The sequence below is a fragment of the Colobus angolensis genome, unplaced genomic scaffold, assembly GCF_000951035.1.
Source record: "Colobus angolensis palliatus isolate OR3802 unplaced genomic scaffold, Cang.pa_1.0 Scaffold359, whole genome shotgun sequence".
Classification (NCBI taxonomy): Eukaryota; Metazoa; Chordata; class Mammalia; order Primates; family Cercopithecidae; genus Colobus; species Colobus angolensis.
The window spans coordinates 1,391,901-1,414,535 of record NW_012116921.1 but is presented as its reverse complement, the minus strand read 5'-3'; the positions used below and the strand labels follow the sequence as shown (position 1 = coordinate 1,414,535).

The following is a 22,635-nucleotide window of genomic DNA, read 5'->3' as shown; positions in this document are numbered from 1 at the left end:
CAAGCTCCGCCTTTCGGGTTCACGCCATTCTCCTGCCTCAGCCTCCCGAGTAGCTGGGACTACAGGTGCCCGCCACCTCGCCTGGCTAGTTTTTTTGTATTTTTTAGTAGAGATGGGGTTTCACCGGGTTAGCCAGGATGGTCTTGATCTCCTGACCTCGTGAGCTGCCCGTCTCGGCCTCCCAAAGTGCTGGGATTACAGGCTTGAGCCACCGCGCCCGGCCATTTTTCTTTTCTTTAAAGAAGTTCTTTTAACATTTCTTGCCAGGCAGGTCTGCTGGCAACAATTTCCCCTGATTTTTGTTGATCTCAGAAAGTCTCTATTTCTCCTTTACTTCTGAAGGATAACTTTGTCAAGTACAGAACTCTAGGTTGGTGCTTTATTCCCCTCTTTCAACACTTTAAATATTTTATTCCATTTTCTTCTTGCATGCAAAGTTTCTGAAAAGAAAGTAAAAATGATTTTGATCTTCACTCTACTACAGGTAAGGCATTTTTAAAATCTGGCTTCTTTCAAGATTTGTTTCTCTATTTTTGATTTTCTGAAGTTTGAATATAAAAGCCTTTTGTTTGGGGGCATTTATCCTGCTTGGTATTTTCTTAGATTCCTGGATCTGTGGTTTGGTGTTGTTCATTAATCTAGGAAAAATTTTCAGTTAATGTTGCTTCAAATATTGCTTCTGTTCATTACTCTCTTTCTTTTCCTTCTGGTATTCCCATTATGCATATGTCACATCTTTTGTAGCTGTCCTACGTTTCTCAGATATTCAGTTCTGTTTTTTCAGTCTTTCCCTTTGTTTTTCAGTCTTGAAAGTTTCTATTGTCATATCCTGAAGCTCAGAGATTCTCTCCCCAGCCATGTGCAGTCTATTAAATGTATCCATCAAAGGCATTCTTCATCTCTATTACAGTGTTTTTGATCTGTAGAGTTTCTTTTTGCTTCTGTGTTAGAATTTCCTTCTCTGCTTACATTATCCATTTGTTCTTGCATGTTGTCTACTTTTTATCATTAAAGTCTTTGGCATATTAATCATAGTTTAAAAAAATTCCCATCCTGGGCAACACAGCAAGACTCATCTACACAAAAAATAAAATTAGCCAGGCATAGTGGTGTACATCTGTAGTCCTAGCTACTCAAGAGGCTGAGACAAGAGGATTGCTTGAGCTGAGGAGCTCAAGGCTGCAGTGAGCTATAATCATGCCACTGCACTTCAACCTGGGCAACAGAGCAAAATTCTGTCTCTAAAAAATAAAATAAAATATTCCTGGTCTGATAATCCCACATTCCTGCCATATATGACTGGTTCTGATGCTTAATCAGTCTATTTAAATACTGTTTTTTCCTTTTGACATACCTTGTAATTTTTCCTTGACAGATGGACATGATATACTGAATAAAAGGAACTACAGTAAATAACCTTTAGTAATGCTGTGATTAAAGTATGGGGCTGGGGACTTGTTCTACAGTCCTATAATTAGGTCTCAGTTTTTTGGTGAGTCTGTAGCCCTGGACTGTGAACTTAGCCAGTGCTTCTCGATACTTCTTCTCCCTTTGGGTGGGACAGGATGGCTAGAGAGGGCTAGAGTTGGATTTTCCCTTGCTCTAGGAATGTTAGGCCCTGGTAAAATAGTTTCCTCTGAGGGTAGGCCCTGTTAAGAAGAACAGAATGCTTTAGCATATTTCAAAATGTTTTTTTTTTTTTCTCCTCCCACTGCCAGAAGACTGAGGGGAATTTTTTCAGATATTCACTGTAAGGACCTGGCAAAGCTCCTGGAGGTAAAACTTACAGAAGTATGGGGTCCCATGACTGGATCTCTCTCGGATTTTTAACTCTCATATTGTCCACACTGAATCTCCAGCTGTTGTCACTGTTCAGTGTTTCTAGCCCTGGTACAGGCTTCCACAGACGTTTTTGCTTGTGGGTTTCTGTTTGGGTAAGTTGTGATTCTCTGATTGTCTCTCCAATCTTTGGTGCAATGGTTTGTCCTGTAACCTCACTTCTCTGACAGATCTAAGAGTGATTGTTTATTTTTCAGTTGTTCAGCTTTTTACTGGTTGTTAGGATAGAGCAGCAACTTCTAAGTGCCTCACATGCCGGTCCAGAAATCAGAAGTGCTCAGACAACTGGCATTCACTTAGTTGAAGAAGTGGTGGCCTCTGTCAGCTGTAGAAGGCTATCTTGAAAAGTTCAGTCATATTTGAAGGAGGGAGGGTAGGGAACTCACATTTATGCAGCATTTGTTCTGTGCAAGGTACCCTGCACTCCCTACCTCTGACAACAGTACTTCTTTTTTTTTTTTTTGAGATGGAGTCTCACTGTCTCCCAGGCTGGAGTGCAGTGGCGTGATCTCGGCTCACTGCAAGCTCCGCCTCCCGGGTTCACGTCATTCTCCTGCCTTAGCCTCCTGAGTAGCTGGGACTACAGACGCCCTCCACCACACCCAGCTAATTCTTTGTTTCTGTTTTGTATTTTTAGTGGAGACAGGGTTTCACCATGTTAGTCAGGATGGTCTCGATCTCCTGGCCTCATGATCCACCTGCCTTGGCCTCCCAAAGTGCTGGGATTACAGGCGTGAGCCACTGCTCCCAGTCAACAGTACTTCTAAGTGGGATTGTCACCACCATTTTCTCGAAGAAAAAATTGAGGCTCAAAAGGGGCTCAGTAAGATAAAAACATCACACATTAAGTAGAAGAACTGGAATTCATGTTCTTGGCTTTAAACAAATGGGCATTTATTAAGCATATGCCATATGCCAGGCTCCATGGCACGCACTGAGGATACAGAGAGCAGAACAGAGTACCTGAAATGCAAGGTAACATTACAACACAGAGTATCACGGGCTCCCGAGAAGGTGAACCAATCCTGTGACAAGAGAAGTGTTTCCCAGAGGGGAAGCTTGGTCCTGATGTTGCATGAGTAGAGGTCACATGGGACAGAAGCAATAGGGTTGGGGAAGCTTCCATGTAGAGAAAAGGGACTGTGCAAACATGATCCATTCGAGGGAACTGAGAATGGCTTTGTGTGGCTGGAGCAGTCAGTGTGTTTTGATAACTGGCAATGGATGAATTTGGAGAAAAATGTAGGGGTCATATTCAGATTTGAAAGTTTCTGTGAATCTTCTAAGAGATTCCAGTTTAATTCTGAAATCGATGAAGAGCCAAGGAAAGTTTTAAGCCATGGAATGCCATGATTGTGTGTGCTTTCAGGAAGATAATTTGGTGGGTGAGCAGACTGAGGGAAGGAGACTAGTTAGGAGGCTGGCCCTATGGTCCCAGGGAGGAAGGCTGAGGGTGTGAACCAAAGCACAGGCAGTGGAGTGGGAGCAGCAACTCCTGCAGAGGAGAACTGAGTAGCTTCTGATCAAACTGATGTAGGAAGAGAGAGAAAGGAAGGAGGCTAGGAAGATGCCCTTGTGTCTGGCTTGGGCAGCTGGAGAATGGTGGTATCATTCACAGAAATAGGAAGAACAGAAGGGAGAACAGATTTTGTGGGGGAAGATAGTGAGCATGGTTTTGGACATGTTGAGTTCAAGACGCACATGGGAAATCCAACCGGTGTTACTTAGTAGTCAGACATATGCAACAGGAGCTCACCAGGAAGCTCTAAGTGAAGTCAAAACCATGTCTGTGACTGAGCCTCTCATAGGAGAACATGTGCAGTTAGGAGAGAAGAGGCCATGGTCAGTATGCTGGCGAGTGTCCACAGTTAAATAATGGACTGATGGAGAGGAGTTCAGCAAGGAAACCAAGAATGAATGAAGCGAGAACTAAGAGGGAGGGATCACATGGAGGCAGGTGCTGCAGCCTGTGGTTAGGAGCAGAAGCTTTGTGGCTGAGACTGGCTTGGTGCTCACCAAGCCCATCTCTCCCTTCCTGGGCACATAAATAAGCTCCATTTCTCAGCCTCTTTGCATCTAGGTAGAGCCAGTGACTAGGGTCTACTGAATGCTACTGAATGTGAGATGAGGTAATGTGCAATTAAATGCAGGTGCATCTTCCTCAAGTTCTTCTCCTTCCCATCCATTATCCCTTTGGAGGTCACATGTAAAAGGAACTCTGGAAGGAAAGTTCTCAGATTTTGAGTTTTATTAATTACACCAGCACAAACTAGCCTATCTTTCCTGCTCTTGGCTCTGGAGTCACACAGCTGGATTTGAATCCTAGCTCTACCTTTTGAATCCTGGCTTTACCTCTTGTCAACCGTGTGACCTTGGGTAAACTTCTTAATTTCTCTGTGCCTCAGATTCCTCATCAGTAAAATTGGGATAATAATAATATAGTTGTCTGAGGATAAAATGAGGTAATAAATATGAAGCACACAGACCAATATTGAAAGCTCCAGAAATGTTGAAAGTTAACGGAAAGAATGTCAGAAATGGGGGAATGGTTCACGACAGGAGTCAAATGCACCCTGCTGCCTATTTTTATATGGCCTTTCAGCAAGAATGAATTTTACATTTTTAAATGGTCAAAATAAATGACATGAAAATTATATGGAATTTGAATTTCAGTATCCACAAATAAAGTTTTACTGCAACCAAGCCACTTTCATTTACATATTGTTATGGCTGCTTTTGCTCAACGATGGCAGAGTTTGAGTAGATGCAACAGATACCTTATGGGCCCACAAAGCCTAAAATATTTACGTTATCTGGTCCTTTACAGAAGAAGTGTGGTGATCCCTAGTATACAGTGTCAAATGCAGCAAAGGTCAAGAAAGATAACTAAAAAGGGTTAACTGGAATTGGCAAAAGATTACTAGTGAGCTTGTTAACGGCTTTATTGGAGTGGGGAAAGTGGAGAATAGATTCTGGTGCCAGGCAAATCAATGTTTGATTCCTGACTCTACAACTTGCTAGCTCTATGGTCCTGGGAAGTCAGCTAACTTTTGTGAGCTTCAATTTCCTTGGCAGTAAATTAGGGATTAACAGAGTTTACTTCCTGAGTTATTGTAAGGATCAGCAATAATGCATGTAAACCATAAAACACATTCCCAGTTTAGGGTAGGTGCTAAATAAAAGCAAGCTTTTGTTTCATTTAATCTGTTGCAAACAAAATTGTCATTCCTTTATAGGAATTGCATTTTCACTTTTTAATTTTTTAAAAGAATTTTTTTTTCTGAGCTTTCCAGCAAAAACTAGAAAGCCTGCTAGACAAATTCTAAAAGCGCTGTAACACTATGTTTTCACTTTTAATATTTTAGTTTTCTCTTCCATCTTCTGCTGGTTTATGTTATATTTTAAGTCACTGCTCAAATCTCACCTCTTTAATGAGGGCATACCATTTAATACAGACCATCCTGATTAATGTGGTAATCTGTTCCTCCCCCAGCATTCCTAACCCCCTTACCCTGTTCTACTTTCTTTTCTCATAGAGTTTATCACCTCTGACATTCTAGAAAACTGACTAATTTACTATGTTTATTGTTTACTCTCTGTCTTCCCCACTCTGATGTTAACTCCTTGCCACAAGAGCCCTTGCTTGTTTTACATAATTATATTCTAAGTGCCTAAACAGAAACTGTTACACAGTCGGTGTCCAATTAATACTTGTTGAATGACTAAATGAAAAAAGAATAGATGAGGATTTTAAAAAAAATCCAGCTCAGGACTGGATATGTTCCTTCCACCTTGGGACTGGGACTCGTCTTATTCATCTCTGTAAAATTCTCAACTATTATCTGTTAAAATATAACCTTGGCTCCATCCCCTCCATTCTCTCGTTCTGGAATTCCTGGAATTCTGGAATTAGAATATGTTGAACCAATCATTTGATCCTCAATGTCTCCTAAGTTCTTTCTCATATTTCACAACTATTTAGCTCTGTGTTTTATTCTATGGCAATTTCCTCTACTCTATCATTAAGTCCCTTTTTAGCGGCATCTAGTCTACTACTCAACTGTTAATTGAATTTCTATTTCAATGACAATATTTTTGTATGTGTCTATAATGCCTGTTTCTTCCCTTTTTCTTTCTTCTTTTCCATTTGTTCATGTATTTGTTTCATGGCTTCTAATCTTCCCTTTCAATATTTTGGATATCCTTATACTATGATTTCTTTTAGATTTTTCTGTTCTTTCTAGTTCTTGGGGGTGTGGAGTCTTCCATTTCTTTAACTAGCTGACTTCCTTGTTGTGGATCATTTCTTTGTGCAGTCTGTAATTTTAGATTGTAAGTGGTTGTTTTGCATTAGCCTCTGCTGGGGTCTTATGGGTCCGCAACTGAAAAGGCTCCCAATACATATCATTGAATGGCCTGTCTTTGGAGGCTAGGATGCAAGGCAGTACATTGTGGCAGAGGCAGTACAAACTCTTTCTTTTGTAAATTGCCCAGTCTTGGGTATGCTAGAGAATGTGCCCTAAATTCACATCCCTACTGTGAAACTATTTATATAACCTTGGGTAAATTACTCTTCTAGTCCCTATTTTTTCATCTGTGATATAGAGATAATAATTCCTACTTTCTAGAGATGTTGTGAAGAATTGGCGAGTTAATATAAGAAACTCGGCACAAACATTTTGCATGTAGTAAGTGCTTAATAGATGTTAAAAATTACTATAAACATGTGTAGCTATTATAGCACTTGCCAACATCATCTCCTTGCTTTGTGTTATAAGGAAAGAACTTTATACTCAAGAAAATAGCTTCTGAATATGTATATGAAATATACAGCCAGCCATTACATGGGGACATTGGCCAGATCTGTTTGCTTTACTTGTGATGAATATTAGTTAAAGATGGGAACAAAGCCTCTCCCAAGAACATGTTCACTTGGCTTTTAGCCATTGCTGAGGAGCACTGATGAGAGGCAGAAGAAAGTTTTGTACATTTTTCTTTTTTAAAAATAAAACCTAATTAGGGGGTTGGCTCATTTGCCAACTATTTTGGTTCATTAAAATATAGCAGCAGAGAGAGTTCTTCTGCTGAGAGGAAAATGACCCAGAAAAATGTCTTCAGTTTTATTCAAAGAGAAAATGTATTTAACTTATTGGCTATGCTTTCCTTGGCCATCATTCCCTTCCACAGGTTAGTGACATAATTTGGCTCTGTGTCCCCATCCAAATCTCATCTTGTAGCTCCCGTAATTCCCACAAGTTGTGGGAAGGAGTCAGTGGGAGATGACTGAATCATGGGGGTGGGTCTTTTCCATGCTGTTCTGATACTGAATGGGTCTCACAAGATCCGATGGTTTCAAAATCAGGAGTTTCCCTGCACAAGTTCTCCCGTTGCCTGCTGCCATCCATGTAAGATGTGACTTGCTCCTCCTTGCCTTCTGCCATGATTGTGAGGTCTCCCCAGCCATGTGGAACTGTGAGTTCTCCATTAAACCTCTTTCTTTTGTAAACTGCCCAGTCTCTGGTATGTCTTTATCAGCAGCTTGAAAATGGACTAATACAGTTAGCAATAAAATAGCAGAGTCCTGAACCTGTAGCTGATGCTCAGTAAATATTATTAGTTTATTAGTGGGAAGGGATAGAGACACAGGCAAATTCTTGGGCAAGAGAACCTCATTTCTATCCCATGTTAACTTTCGATGATAAACCTTTCTTTAATTCACTATGTTTTGGATCTTTGGATAAGGGAGTGTCAAAAAGCCAAACTTAGTGAATGAAAGCTGTAGACTACTGTAATTTATCATGTAATATGTTATCAGTTATCTGTATATATTTCACAAAATGGGTTTTTATAATTCAAATTGTCATAAAACATTTACAAAGGTTCAACTTAAAAACATTTAAATAAAGAACTATTTTTAGATTTTAATTACCTGATCTTCATAATCAGATCCTGTATCAATGATCTCTCCTGTGTCCAATATCATTGAAGGATCAAGGTCACTTGAACCTAAGATTAGGAAAGAAAAGATAAGTGGATGGAGGTTGTCATGTATGTTTCTAAAGCAAACCGTCTCTCACTAGGTTTCCATATTTTCCTACGTTACATTAAATTCACAAACATTTCTGGACTCTTCTCATCTGCCAGGTACAATGTTTTGCTGGAGATTGAAAATGCAGAGACTCTGGAACTGTCTGCATCCTTAAGAAGAAAATACTGTGAGGAAGAATAATTTATCAACAAGAGGTTATTACTAAAGGTTCAGCAACCCAAGAGAGTGAGCTACTAATTCTGACTAGTAGTAGAGATGATGGTGGAGTTAAGATTCTTCATCAGGTACTAATCTATGATCTTGAATTTTGACGGTAAATGCAGGTTGTCCAGGAGGGGGAGCAGTTTCAGGATTTGCAATAACAATGGAAGTAGAAGGAACACCATGAGCAAAGCACAGAGTGGGAGGAGAGTAAGGGGCTTCCAGAAATAGGAAGGGCTAAGTTTGCTTACTCCATGAAAACTTGAGTTTTTCCTCAAGCCTTCAGGTCATCTTAGTTGCTGAAGGTAAGAAGAATCAGGTTAACTTAATGTATGACTAGAGAGATTATTTCCCTTAGGTACTACAGGTTTCATTAAATCACTTACCCATTAATCCCCAAGGCTCAGACTTAAACTGGTAATTTTTACAGTGGGACTTCTGAAGCATAACTGATTCATCATTCTCATTTAATAACTCTTTCCTGCTGGGAAATATATATCATCTAACTATCCAGAAAGACTGAATTCAGTGCTGCCCATAAAATATTATATATCCTGTGAAAAAACATTGTTTTACTGTAAACTTGGCCTTGGCAAATAATTCTTAGTCAGAATATGCAATGAGTAATGCACAATGAATATAAATTTTTAAAAAATGTTAAGCATCTCATACACTTCTCAGATATAGACCTGTGCCCGATGTTGCTTTCATATTTTCTTTCAAAATAAGTCGGGGTATGTCCTTACACAGTCGTTTCTCATCTCTTCTCTTTTTTCTCCCTTCTCTTCTCTCATCATTCTCCCTGCTGTCTACCAACTTGACAAAGTAATAGCCATTACCAAATTGATTAAATTCTAAGCAGTAATGCCAGTGTTTACTGTGTTTATGTCTTTACATTTTTTTAAAGGATGATGAAGTTTTTCAAAATGGACATATTAAACCATCAAACCACTTTGGAAAAGTAATCATAGAGTTGCCACTAAGAGTTGCATAAGTGTGTTCAGAACAACGCTGGGTTATGTTAGTCACACTGTCAGCATAGCCCTTGCCAGACCACTGTTCATAAGGTGGTTGCTAGAATGGAGTTGGCAAGAATATCCACCATGCTGTTAACAGAGATCAGAAGGGAGAGGTGGGAAGCTTTAATTTACATACATATTTTGAAATTAGTGGGATTATATATAATTTTTCTACCTTTGAACTTTTGGCATTTTTTTCAAATAAAGAATTTTGCAAGATGTATCTTGGGGCCAAAATACTTGGCTGTCTTAAAGCCCAGTTTGAAGGTCAGTTTGCACTTACGTTGTGAGGCAGTAAGTATCAGAAAAAATATATATATATATTTTACATCATAAGATAACAGACATTTTAGAACTATCAGGTCGGTGCAAAAGAAATTGTGGTTTTGGCCATTACTTTCAACGTCTATTTCACAGAATCCCACTTCTCATTTTAGAAAAGAGGAAAATGAGATGTAGAGAAGTTACAAAACTTGGCCTACGTCATGTAGAAAGTGCCTGAGACCAAAGGCAGAGCCAGTAGCTCCTACTCTCTTTCTAACACACCATGCTGACTCCAAATTCTAAGCAGGGGCAATCAAAATGGGTTTATGGGTTTATAAAGATCCCCCTTTTGCTATAGTGCTCTACAGGAAATGACCTGGAGGAGCATACTGTCAAGTCTGTGTGCTGAGAAGATAAGGAACAGTGAATGGTTGATGATGATGCAAGTCACAGGGTGGCTGTGGAAATGGAAGAATCAGAAGTGGAATTAAGGAGTCTCATTCAAACTGGTAGCAATCAATGCTGCCTTCTAGGTGGCTGCTATTGACAGCATCATTAAAGATAACACAAATTTTAGCTGGCTTTCATTACTTCCAAACTATGATTATTATCTGCCACCGACTAGTGGAAGTGGTGATAGCTATTGGATTCAAATGATACCTTCGCTTCACCTGTATTTACAGTGATTCATGTGGAGTGAGTACTGTGATTTGAACGTGAAATCTTATTAAACACAGAGCTGATTTTAGTACCTGCATCCTACTTATTTTATTTAATTAGAAACCATTCTTTCCGTTGTTTTCAAAAAGGACAACGTGAAGGGCCCTTAAACAACTCAGTTAACAGATATTACACGTGAATACTTGAAAACAGAGCAAGATAATTAGACAACTACCTTCAGCAATGGTAGAATGAAAAGACCTTAGTTTAAAAGAAAGCTTCATGCTTATAAGTAAGAAGAGATTGGATTTCCTAATCAAAATTTTTTTTTCTTTTTTCGACTGAGTCTCACTCTGTCGCAATAAAATGCTTTTAACAGGAATTATATTGTATCATTAGGGATGAAATTTCTTGAAACATTGTTACTCCTGGCAACAGTATTAATATATCATAGGCGGCAACAGACAAAGGATATCATTATCAGCTTGGATAATGATTGAATGGCTTTCATTTTCTTTTAGCCTTGGTTTCTGGGTTTGCTGGAAATAGGATCTTTAGTAACAGTCTAAGGTTTGACACACAAAATAGAGGGAAAATACAGACAAATGTACACATTACTGCCTTCTTTCGTTGAATAATTTAACACACAAAACAACTGCAATGATCTCGTTACTCAAAAAAGACAGCAAAATTAGGATGTTATGAAAAAGTGATCATGTAGCTTTCATTTCCCCCTAGTTTGAATTTTTCAATTTCTTTTCAGATTTAAAAATATTCTTTCTATAGATGACAGAGAAAGGTATGGGCTGAAATACAGAACCCCAGAGGAAGCACCCAGGGCTACTAGTTTTAGAATGGCCTTTGGAAATACTATTTTCAAGTTGGCTCCTTAAATTTCAGTGGGAAGATGACACAAATTGGCTTTAGAGGTATCAGAGGCTAACCATATGACTTTCTGGGACAACGTTTCATATGTTTTTCCTCCTAGTGGATCTTTAACTCCAAGTTGTAGGAAAATCCTCCTCCCACTTTGAGTACCCCATAAAGACACTCTTACAATTGCAGAGCTTCTTAAGCAGTGAAGGGTGTCTGTGAATAAAACTCCTCCAACTCTTAAACTGCACCCTCTGAGGAAAGCAGTTTCTCCCTTGTCCTGTCTCTTACAGGGTAGCTTACAGTTTAATTTTCATTAACAGTTTCATTACAGTTTAATTTTACGAAAATTAAACTGTAAGGGTTGCGTTTCATCTCTGAACCTAAGAACAAAACTTAGAAGGTACATGTGTTCAGTGCATATGTACCAAATGAGTAAAAATGAAAGGACACATCACTTTACCTTTACAGTTCTTGCTCTCACTGATCCATGCTACAAACATTAAAAGACTCCTATAAGTGCCTGACCTGCATTAAGCACTGAGAGTCCAGCTCGAATTCCACAGGCATGGAAAGGGTTCATTACAATGTGTAGGAAGAGCACTGTATTTACTTGGAAAAATATCCTGATGGTATTTGGGACTAGAACTCTTTGAGGGATCTGGGTGTTCGTGGGCTGTCCTGGGTGAGAAGGGGAAGCGGGGAGTTTTTCAGTTACTCCAGGATAGGGTTGGGGCAGGGAGGAAGGCAGAGAGGGAGAAGACCGCAGAGGTAGACCCAGGAAAAGGGGGAAAAGTTGTATTGTGTAAGATGTGGTTTCTTCCCACGAGCCCTCAAATCCACTGCAAAGACAGGAACTCATAAACAGCCTTTTCAATGTGAAAGCCACATACTTTGCACACAGAAACCATTTATTCTTCAGAACAATCCTCTGGGGTAGCTGCTATTATTATTCCATCTTTATAGATAAGGAGATGGAGGCCCAGAGCAGTTGAGTGACGCAGCCAGATGGCTTTGCTAGTAAGTGTTAGTGGAGGGCTCCATTGAGGGGGAGACACTGCAGACAGGCCTTGAAGAAGCCGACGATCAGAGCAATGGTAGTCTCTAAGAAAAGTCCTGGTACACCTGTGGGTCACAGCGTCCTATTCAAGGGCCTAATCTAGTCTGGGGTGGGGTCTGAGGAAGTCTCCTCGAGAAAAACACCACATTTACCCTGAGGCACAAAATAGAATCTGGCCAGGTGCAGGATGGGGCTCTATGGGGTTGGGAGAGCGAAGGGATGCAAACGAGGAGAGGTGTTTTCTAAGCAGAGAGAAGAGCAAGTGGAAATTGCCTAAGGCAGGAAGGAACTTGAGGTATTCAGGGAACTGGGGGAAGCTGGTGCCAGTGACGTGGGGGAGGTGATGTTGTTGCAGTAACAGGACCACTGCAGGAAAGAAAAGGATTTGGGGCTTTCTTCTGTGCTAAGGGTACTGGTGACCAGCCTGCAGGAGTCATTGAAGGTTTTGTTTTGTTTTGTTTTTCAGAAAGGCAGAATGATTAGAGCTGCATTCTGTGAAGATCCCCATGGCAGCAGGAGATTCATGACAGACAGGAGAGGCCAGGGATGAGGAATAACAAAGCATTTGGTGACTGTGGTGGGAATAGAGACAAAGGTTTGGATTCCCAAGGTGCCCCCGCGGAATGATGATCAGTGTGGAGTGTGAGGGCAAGAACACTTCTGCCTGGCTCCCTGGAGAAAGGTCGAGGTGAGAGAAAGAGAATTGGATGCCATTCATGGGAGGTGATATGGGAGCTGTGGAGCAGCTGAGATTCTGCAGAAAGAGACTTGAGAGAGAAAAAAACAGTGGAGGGACCAAACCTGGAGGCTGACAATTCACAGAGCAGAGGCCATGGATATGACTTATTTATTGAGTGAGTCATCAACATATATAAGCCAGGAGATTTCACCATTGTTCCTGGTCTGGTTTGATCTGGTCTGGTCTGGTTTGATCTGGTTTGATCTGGTCTGGTCCGGTCTCATCCGGTCTGGTCCGGTCTGGTCTGGTTTCATCCGGTCTGGTCTGGTTTGGTCCGGTTTGATCTGGTCTGGTCCGGTCTGGTCCGGTTTGATCCGGTCTGGTCCGGTTTGATCTGGTTTGATCCAGTCTGCTCTGGTTTGATCCGGTCTGGTCCGGCCTGGTCTGGTTTGATCCGGTCTGGTCTGGTCTGGTCTAATTTGGTATGGTCTGGTCTGGATTGATCTGGTTTGATATGGTCGATACGGTCTGGTCTGGTTTGGTCCGGTCTCTTCTGGTTTGATGTGGTTTGTTCTGGTCTGGTCTGGTTTGATCCGGTCGGGTCTGGTTTGATCCAGTCTGCTCCGGTCTGGTGCAGTTTGATCCAGTCTGGTCCGGTCTGGTCTGGTTTGATCCGGTCGGGTCTGGTTTGATCCAGTCTGAGCTGGTTTGATACGGTCTGGTCTGGTTTGATCTGGTTTGATTCGGTCAGGTCTTTTTTGATCTGGTCTGGTCTGGTCTTGTGTGATCTGGTTTGATCCGGTCTGGTCTGGTTTAATCCGGTCTGGTCTGGTTTGATCTGGTTTGATCTGGTCTGGTCTGGTTTGATCTGGTCTGGTCCGGTCTGGTCTAGACTGGATCAAACCAGACCAGACCTACAGCGACAGTACCCTGGAGCTACACAGTAAATGCCTTTTGTAGGGGAGGCACCCTTTACTTCTAGTTTACTGCACTTTATTCACCAAGGGCTGTTTTAGAGGAAACAGTTTTATTCTAAGGCTGAAGCAGAAACCAGCTTTCAGGAGGTCTCAGGAGTGGAAGAGTTAGCGGGAGTTGAGGCTGTAAGCACAGTCTTCTGTTTATGAGCTCTGAGGTACACAGAGGAGAAAGTAGACACCTGGAAACTGCCGCTAAGGCTCAGGCACTATGCACTTTACCAAGGGGACCTAAAGAGAACATGGACCCAGCACCTGTCCTCAGGCAGTTTCCTATTGGTACAAAAACCAGCACAGTTGCATCACCGCAGGGCACAAGGCTCTCTAGTGGAGAAACACTACACAGTGTTGGGTCTCCCAAAGAAGGGGCAGCTTAAATCAGCCACTCCATCCCACTGTATTAGCAAGCTGAGGATATCTAGCAGTTAGATATTTGTCGTTAGAGGTAGTCATTTCTTTTTTTTTTCTTCTTTTTGCTCTGTTGCCCAGGCTGGAGTGCAGTGGCGCGACCCAGGCTCACTGCAAGCTCCGCCTCCCAGGTTCACGCCATTCTCCTGCCTCAGCCTCCCGAGTAGCTGGGACTACAGTCGTCTGCCACCGCGCCCGCCTAATTTTTTTTTGTGTGTGTTGTTAACAGAGATGGGATTTCACCGTGGTCTCGATCTCCTGACCTCATGATCCGCCTGCCTCAGCCTCCCAAAGTGCTGGGATTACAGGTTTCTAAAGCATCTTCTAAATAAAATATTAACTTGAAAAGCACAGGAGTCATAGTATTTTTCAGAACAGCAGTAGTCATGTTTTCATAATCTTACATGATTCTTAATATTTCATCTTTCCTGCAATAGGTCAACTTTTTATAAACCTCATCAGAAAGTTAGGCAGATGAGTTTACATCAGTTACCTGTGTTCTGTGGGTCTGCCCAGAAAGATCACCACCTTACTCTTGTAATTCTGTCTCTCTTTGAAGCTACCGTTAGGTGGCTTCAAATAGTGATTTAAAATGTTAAGTGTTTAGCCTTTTTTCTTTATGGCCCCAAACTTTTGGTCTTTACCCTTTGAGGTCATTACTCAGAAGAAAGAAGGTCAGGACTGAGACTAAGACTGGAGAGTCATCCACATGGAATTGATGTTGAAGCCACATGTGACAATGAGTTGACTCAGGGTCAGAGTACGGAAAGAATGAGAGGAGGGTCAGGACAGAACCATGAGTATTGCCTACATTAGGAAGTATGATTACTCTACATCAGTGTCCAAAGTCAAAGTTCCAGGCAAGAGCACTTAGGAAGAGAAGAGGTAGGGTCACACGGGAGCTGTGGGTTGGAATGGGAGTGGCTACCAGATCGGAGGGGATGCTTTATTCAGGCAACGAGGGAGAAACCTATCGTATGAGTTAGGGGGTCCTGGAGATATTGTAAATTTTAATTGTTGTACAAAGTATGGGTTAGGTTAGATATTTTTCTATTATAGTAACAAAGGCCCTATGTCACACTGTGACTACCTGGTAATTTACATGTGCAATGACTGGAAGAAAAGCAGCAACCATAAGGAACAGATTTATAGCCCTTCCTCTCTACTTTGTTTTGTACTTTTATTTTTACACCAGAAAGTATGAGACTTTGTCATCCTTCAAACCTTGCAGCAGTTTGTTGAGCTTCATCCATTAATACAAAGCCCCAGACATTTGGCAGGTGATCACGGCATACTGTTGTCTAAAGGACACAGTGACTTACCTGCTGCAGCCTCTTTGTTTGGAAACAACTTGTTGTCAACTGCCATGCTGATGTCATAGAACACCTCATCCTCATCACGGTCAGCATCAAACTGGGGGAAATCAGGACAGACAAGTTTGGAATGTGAGAATGCACAAATTAGTTAATTCAAAAATATAATGAGCATTCATCATACAACTGTATCTCTAATGAAGCAGAACAACAGGAATTAAAGCATTTGAGTCTTTAATCAGATATTTAGAGGGTTTTAAGCCCAGACCTCCTATTGAACAGAGAAGAGTATTAGGGAGTTTGTACAGTCACTTATGGTTAAAAAATGTGTAATGTTTTCTTAATTTATGGGGCACATTTGGAAAAAATAACTGAAATTTACCTTGTGGCTTTCTGACTTCATTTTTCTAATTTGAAAAACATGAAAATATTTAGTTCTAAATAGTAAGAGGAAAGATGTTCTAACCTTATTGTTTAAAAACAAAACAAAACAAAAAAACAAAGAGGCTGGGCGCAGTGGCTCACCCCTGTAATCCTAGCACTTTGGGAGGCCGAGATGGGCAGACTGCTTGAGGCCAGGAGTTCGAGACCAGCCTGGCCAACATGGCAAAACCCCATCTCTACTAAAAATACAAAAAAATTAGCCAGGAATGGTAGCACATGCCTGTAGTCCTAGCTACTAGGGAGGCTGAGGCACGAGAATCACTTGAACCCGGGAGGCAGAGGTTGTAGTGAGCCAGGATGGTGCTGCTATACTCCAGCCTGGGGGATGGACTGAGACTCTGTCTCCAAAAACTACAACAACAACAACAACAACGAAACCTCCAAACCAAATTTCAGATACTACACTAGATACAGTATTATAGATGTAGTCTACGGATTCTACGGATTTAGATGTAACAAAAATTATAGATTTAAATATTTATTTTACCATTCTCTAAAATTTACAAAATTTTAAATATTTTAAAATGACATAGTTATATCTATGAATTCCCTATTTTCTGAGTTTTTCAGTGGTTTGTTAACACATTTTGTCTCTTCAGTTTTTAAAAATAGCTTTACTATGACAAAAACAAGCAATGCAGAAAAGACTCCCTATTCAGTAAATAGTGCTGGAATAACTGGCTAGCCATATGCAGAAGACTGAAGCTGAACTCCTTCCTTACACCATATACAAAAATGAACTCGAGATAGATTAAAGACTTAGATGTAAAACCCAAAACTATAAAACTCCTGGAAGACAACCTAGGCAATACTATCCTGGACATAGTAATGGGCAAAGATTTCATGACAAAGATACAAAAAGCAACAGCAACAACAGCAAAAATTGACAAGTGGGATCTAATTAAACTTGAGAGCTTCTGCACTGCTAGAGAAACTACCAACAGAGTAAACAGACAACCTACAGAACGGGAGAAAATATTTGCAAACTATGCATCTGACAAAGGTCTACTATCCAGCATCTTAAAAAGAACCTAAACAAATTTACAAGAGTAAAACAAATGCCCCTATTAAAAACTGGGCAAAGGACGTGAACAGACACATCTCAAAAGAAGACATACATGCAGCCAGCAAGCATATGAAAAAAAAGCTCAATATCACTGATCATTAGAGAAATGCAAATCAAAGCCACAATGAGATACCATCTCATACCAGTCAGAATGACTATTATTAAAAAGTGAAAAAATAACAGATGTTAGTGAGGTTGTGTTGGTGGGAGTGTAAATTAGTTCAACCATTGTGGAAAGCAGTACAGCAATTCCTTGAAGAATAAAAGCAAAACTACTATTTGACCCAGCAATCCCATCACTCGGTATATACCTGGAGGAGTATAAATCATTCTCCCATAAAGACACATGCACGTGAATCTTCATTGCAGCACTATCCACAATAGCAAAGACATAGAATCAACCTAAATGCCCGTCAATGACAGACTGGAAAATGGAAATGTGGTACATATACACCATGGAATACTATGCAGCCATAAAAAAGAATGAAGTCATGTCTTTTATGGGAACACGGATGGAACTGGAGGTCACTGTCCTTAGAAAACTAATGCAGGAACAGAAAACCAAATACCACATGTCCTCACTTGTAAGTGGGAGCTAAATGATAAGAACTTATGAACACAAAGAAGGAATCAATAGACACTGGGGTTTACTTGAGTAGGGAGAGTGGGAGGAGGCAGAGAAACAGAAAATATAACTGTTAGATACTGTGCTTAATACCTGGGTGATGAAATAATATGTATAACAAACCTCCTTGACATCTGTTTACCTATGTAACAAACCTTTACATGTGCCCCCAAACCAAAAATAAAAAGAAAAAAGAAAAAAATAAATAACATGACAAACAAAAATGAAATAGCTTTACTGAGTTCTGAGTGATATACAGTTAACTGCATATATTTAAAGTATGCAGATTATAAGTTTTAAAAGTTGACAAGTGGGACCTAATTAAACTAAAGAGCTTTCGCAGAGCAAAAGAAACTACCAACAGAGTAAACAGACAACCTACAGAATGAGAGAAAATATTCACAAACTACACATCCAACAAAGCCCGCCTCGGCCTCCCAAAGTGCTGGAATTACAGGCGTGAGCCACTGCGCCCAGCCCAAAGGTCTAATATCCAGAATTTATAAGAAACTTAAACAATTCAACAAGCAAAAAACAAACAACCCTATTAAAAAGTGGGCAAAAGACATAAACACTTCTCAAAAAAAGACTTGAAAAAATGCTCCACATCATTAATCATCAGATAAATGCAAATCAAAACCACAATGAGAAACCATCTCACACCAGTCAGAAGGCTATTATTAAAAGAGACAAAAAAAGATAGATGCTGCAGAGGCTGCAGAGAAAAGGAAATGTTTTTACTATCGGTGGGAATACAAATTAGTTCAGCCACTGTGGAATGCAGTTTGGGGATTTCTCAAAGAACTTAAAACAGGTTCTTTGACCATTTGACCCAGGAATTCCATTACTGGGTATATATCCAAAGAAAATAAATCATTCTACTAAAAAGACAAATGCACTCATATGTTCATTACAGCACTATTCACAATAGCAAAGACGTGGAATCAGCCTGGGTCCCCAGCAATGGTGTACTGGATAAAGAAAATGTGGTACATATACATCATAGAATAAGACGCAGCCATAAAAAGAATGAAATCATGTCCTTTGCAGCAACATGGAAACATCTAGAAGCCACTATGCTAAGTGAATTAGCACAGGAGCAGAAAACCAAATACCACACGTTCTCACTTTTAAGTGGAAGCTAAACACTGTTTACACAGGGAGATAAAGACGAGAACAACAGACACTGGGGGCTGCTAGAGAGAAGAGGGAAGGAGGGGGACAAGGTTTGAAAAACTACCTATTGGGTACTGTGTTCACTACCTGGGTGATGGCATCAATCATACTCTAAACCTCAGCAGCATGCAACATACCCAGGTAACGAATCTGCACAGGTACCCCCAAATCAAAAGTTGAAATTATATTTTAAAAGACAGATTATAAGTTTTGACATGTGTATACACCCGTGAAACCATCATAAAAATAAAAATTGTTAACATACCATCACCCCCCAAAGACTCCTCTTGTCCCTTTGGAATCCCTTTTCCTTCTTTTCTCCCCAGGTAACCATTTATGTGCTTTCTGTAACTACAGATTATTTTGCATTTTCTAGATTTTACATAAAATGAATAATACAGTATGTAATATTTTTTGTCTGTGTTCTTTCACTCAGCACTATTATTCTGAGATTCATCAATGTTGTTATATCCTTAGTTAATTCCTTTTCATTATTCATTAGTATTCCATTGTGTGGATATATTGTTAAGCCCAACCTGGATGTCCTTCATCTCAGACTTTGTAGTTTTCAACTCTAAATATTTGATTTGAGCCTTTAAAAAAATTTTCCATGTCTCCATTTAAGCTTTTGAACATCTGAAATATACTTACAGTTACTTTTAATGTCTTTCTCTGTTAATTCTAACATTTGTGTCAGTTCTGAGTCAGTTTCGGTTGATTTTTTTTTACCTCATTATGGGGTATATTTTCCTGTTTCTTTGCATGCCTGCTAATTTTTTCGGGATGCCAGACATTTACAATTTGACCTTGTTGGATGCTGGATATTTTTGTATTTCTATAAATATTCTTAAGCTTTGTTCTGGAATGTAGTTTAGTTACTTGGAAACAGTTTCATCTTTCAGGTCTTGCTTTTAGGATTTGTTAGGTTGGATCAGAGCAGTGTTTAGTTTAGGGCTAATTATTCCCCACTGTTGAGCAAAGCCTCTCCCCAATGTTTTGTGAATTATAAAGTTTTCCAGTCTGTCTGAAGGACACTGGCTCTACTCCAAGCCTGGTGTGAGCACCAGGTACTGTTTCCTCTAATCCTTTTGGATGTTTTTTTTTTTTCTCAGCATCAGGCAATTTCCTCATGTGCATGCAGAAGAGCTAGGATTTGAACTTGGGATGACTGACACTTTTCTATTCTGCCAGGCGGCATATGATCAATATAGTAAGACAAAGGCAGCGGTTCTACTCCAGTAAGTGTTAACACAGCCCTTCTGTCTAAAAGCAAGGGGAGAACACCAGGCAATCATTACGACAGACACAAGGTGGCCACTGAATAACTGATTGGGCCCTCTGCATATTTCCAGAGTTATCTGTGCATCTCTCTCATCTCTGATACTTTTTTCCTGCAACTCTAGCCACCTCGATTTCTTGGACTCTCAGCTCCACCTCCTCAACTCCTGGAGTCCACCAGCCTCCAAAGGGTTTCCTTTTTCCTGCACTGTGGCCTGGAAACATCTCCAGGCTCTGAAGCAATCACAGGGCTCACTGCATTTGTTTGCCTTCTACCAGGGACCACTTCATTGCTTGATGTCCAGTGTCTTGAAAACTGTTTTCTTAAATAGGTTTTCTTCTGTTTATTTTTTTGACTGTTTCATGTGGAAAAGAAAAATCTAGTCTTTTCTATTCCAACTTGGTGAGAGGTGGAAGCCTCAACCCTTTAGCTTTTATTCTTATTTATTATTATTTTGAAGATATTTCAGATTATTTAAGTAATTTATTCCTTTATATCTTCCTACTGAACTATTTCATTATTTGGGAAAAGCTAGTGAGGGAAAAGCTAAGTTAGAAAGTTATTTCCCTACCTCCCTTTGTACTGTTAAAGCACGTCTGTATAATGCTTCAAAGTGCTTTCACTATGTCACATCAACCTCTGGGAAAGGTGAGGCAGACAGTGTTATTTCTACTGTATTTTTTTTTCCCCAGAGGTTGCTAATTTCTTTATTTTTTTTCTTAAATAAAATCAATTAATGTCCATTATAAAAGCTTTAAATCCACAGTAGGGTAAAAATAGAATGTTTGGGAACTCTTTGCACTTCCCTCATTTAATTCTACTCCACGGAATTAACGGTGGTTAATATTTTCCTGTTGATCCTTTCAGAACTCCATATGATCAGTGAGAATGGTGTTATATAAAACATCTCAGCCAGGCACAGTGGCTCACGCCCGCAATCCCAGCACTCTGGGAGGCCAAGGTGGAAAGATCGCTTGAGGGCAGGAGTTCGAGACCAGTCTGGGCAACAGAGCTAGACCCCATCTCTTATGTCTTTCCTTATGCTTTTCCTTGGACATTTCTTTATTGTATTTCTTCCTCTTTTTACAAAACCTTTGACTTACCTGTTTATATGTAAGGCCAAATTCAAATGAGAGCTAGGCTCTCCTGTATTGTGGGGTACTTGTTTAATTTAAACTTTGCCTGGAGAGTGTCCACGAGGGATTTGCTGACTAGTCTTTTCTTGAGCTATTGATCCTCATTTTCCCTTTTCCTTTCTTTTTCCTGTTCATCTTCCAGCTCCTTTTCCATGTCCTCTCCTTTTTCTCCTCTCTTTTCACCTGCTTCTCCTCCTCCTTCTCTCTATTTCTGCTTTCCCTTTCATTCATATTCACTGTAATTTCTATTTGATTGCTCTGGATTTTGATCCCAAGGCATAGCTGGTTGTTTCTATATAACAAGGTCTGTGGAATAAAATCAAGCCCAGCTTTTTAACTATGTGAAGTTATCACCATCTTCCAGCCATTGCTGATTTAGGCCCGTGATTGTCTTGCTTTGGGTCTTCTCTCTTAGAGGCTCTGTTTTATCTTTATTTATTTTTTGAGATGGAGTCTCACTCACTCTGCTGCCCAGGCTGGAGTGCAGTGGTACCATCTCAGCTGACTGCAACCTCTGCCTCCCAGGTTCAAGCAATTCTCCTGCATCAGCCTCCCGAGTGGCTGGGATTACAGGCACGTGCCACCATACCTGGCTAATTTTTGTAATTTTACTAGAGATGGGGTTTCACCATGCTGGTCAGGCTGGTCTTGAACTCCGGCCTTAAGTGATCCACCTGCCTTGGCCTCGCAAAGTGTGGGGTTACAGGTGTGAGCCACCATGCCCGGCCTGTTTGACTTTTAGAAATAAAAAAATTATCAGCACCAGATGGTTTTACCTCAGCAAAGTCTTGAATTATCAGGCGCTTCTGAAATATCAGGCGCTCTCTCCGCCTTGAAAAACTTTCTTCTCACACTTCTGGACAGAAATCCTTTCCTGGATTTCCTTCTAAGTCAATGGCTGCTCCTTCAAAGCTTTCTTTATTGCTCTTCTTTCCCCTACCGCTCTCTGACCCTCCTTATTTCTACTTTACAGGTGAGGAAATATTTACCCAGAGATTTTATGACCTTGTCAAGTCATACAGCTAATAAGCAGAAGAGCGAGGATTTGAACTTGGGATGACTGACACCTTTCTCCTACCACATGGCATATGATCATTACAGTCAGACAAATACAGCCAGTCTGCTCCAGTATGTGTTAACACTGCCCTCCTGTCTAAAAGCAAGGGGGAGAAAAGCAGGGACTGTTAGGGAAGATACAAGGTGGCCACAAAGGTACAGTGAGTGCCGTCTCAATGCACTGCTTTTCACATCCACATATGCTGGCTGTTTGTCTTTTCCGATATCTGTTAGTTATCACCAGTCTGGGGCAATATCTACTAAGAGGCAGCCAGGCGCGCTGGCTCATGCCTGTAATTCCAGCACTTTGGGAGGCCGAGACAGGCAGATCACAAGGTCAGGAGATGGAGACCATCCTGGCTAACATGGTGAAACCTCATCTCTACCAAAAATACAAAAAATTAGCCAGGCGTGGTGGAGGGCGCCTATAGTCCCAGCTACTTGGGAGGCTGAGGCAGGAGAATGGCGTGAACCTGGGAGGCGGAGTTTGCAGTGAGCAGAGATTGCGCCACTG

At 40.6% G+C, this 22,635-nt stretch overlaps 1 protein-coding gene across 2 annotated transcripts in view; it reads right to left on the bottom strand.

The window, feature by feature from the left end:
• Positions 1-22,635, bottom strand: part of AK5 (adenylate kinase 5) — a 292,705-nt gene that overhangs the window by 129,154 nt on the left and 140,916 nt on the right. For both annotated transcript variants that reach the window (XM_011953156.1, XM_011953157.1), the window contains exons 7-8: positions 15,349-15,439; positions 7,769-7,845 (exon numbers count right to left, since the gene is read on the bottom strand). In XM_011953156.1, the coding sequence (XP_011808546.1) occupies positions 7,769-7,845; positions 15,349-15,439 (168 nt within the window). The remainder of the gene's footprint in view (positions 1-7,768; positions 7,846-15,348; positions 15,440-22,635) is intronic.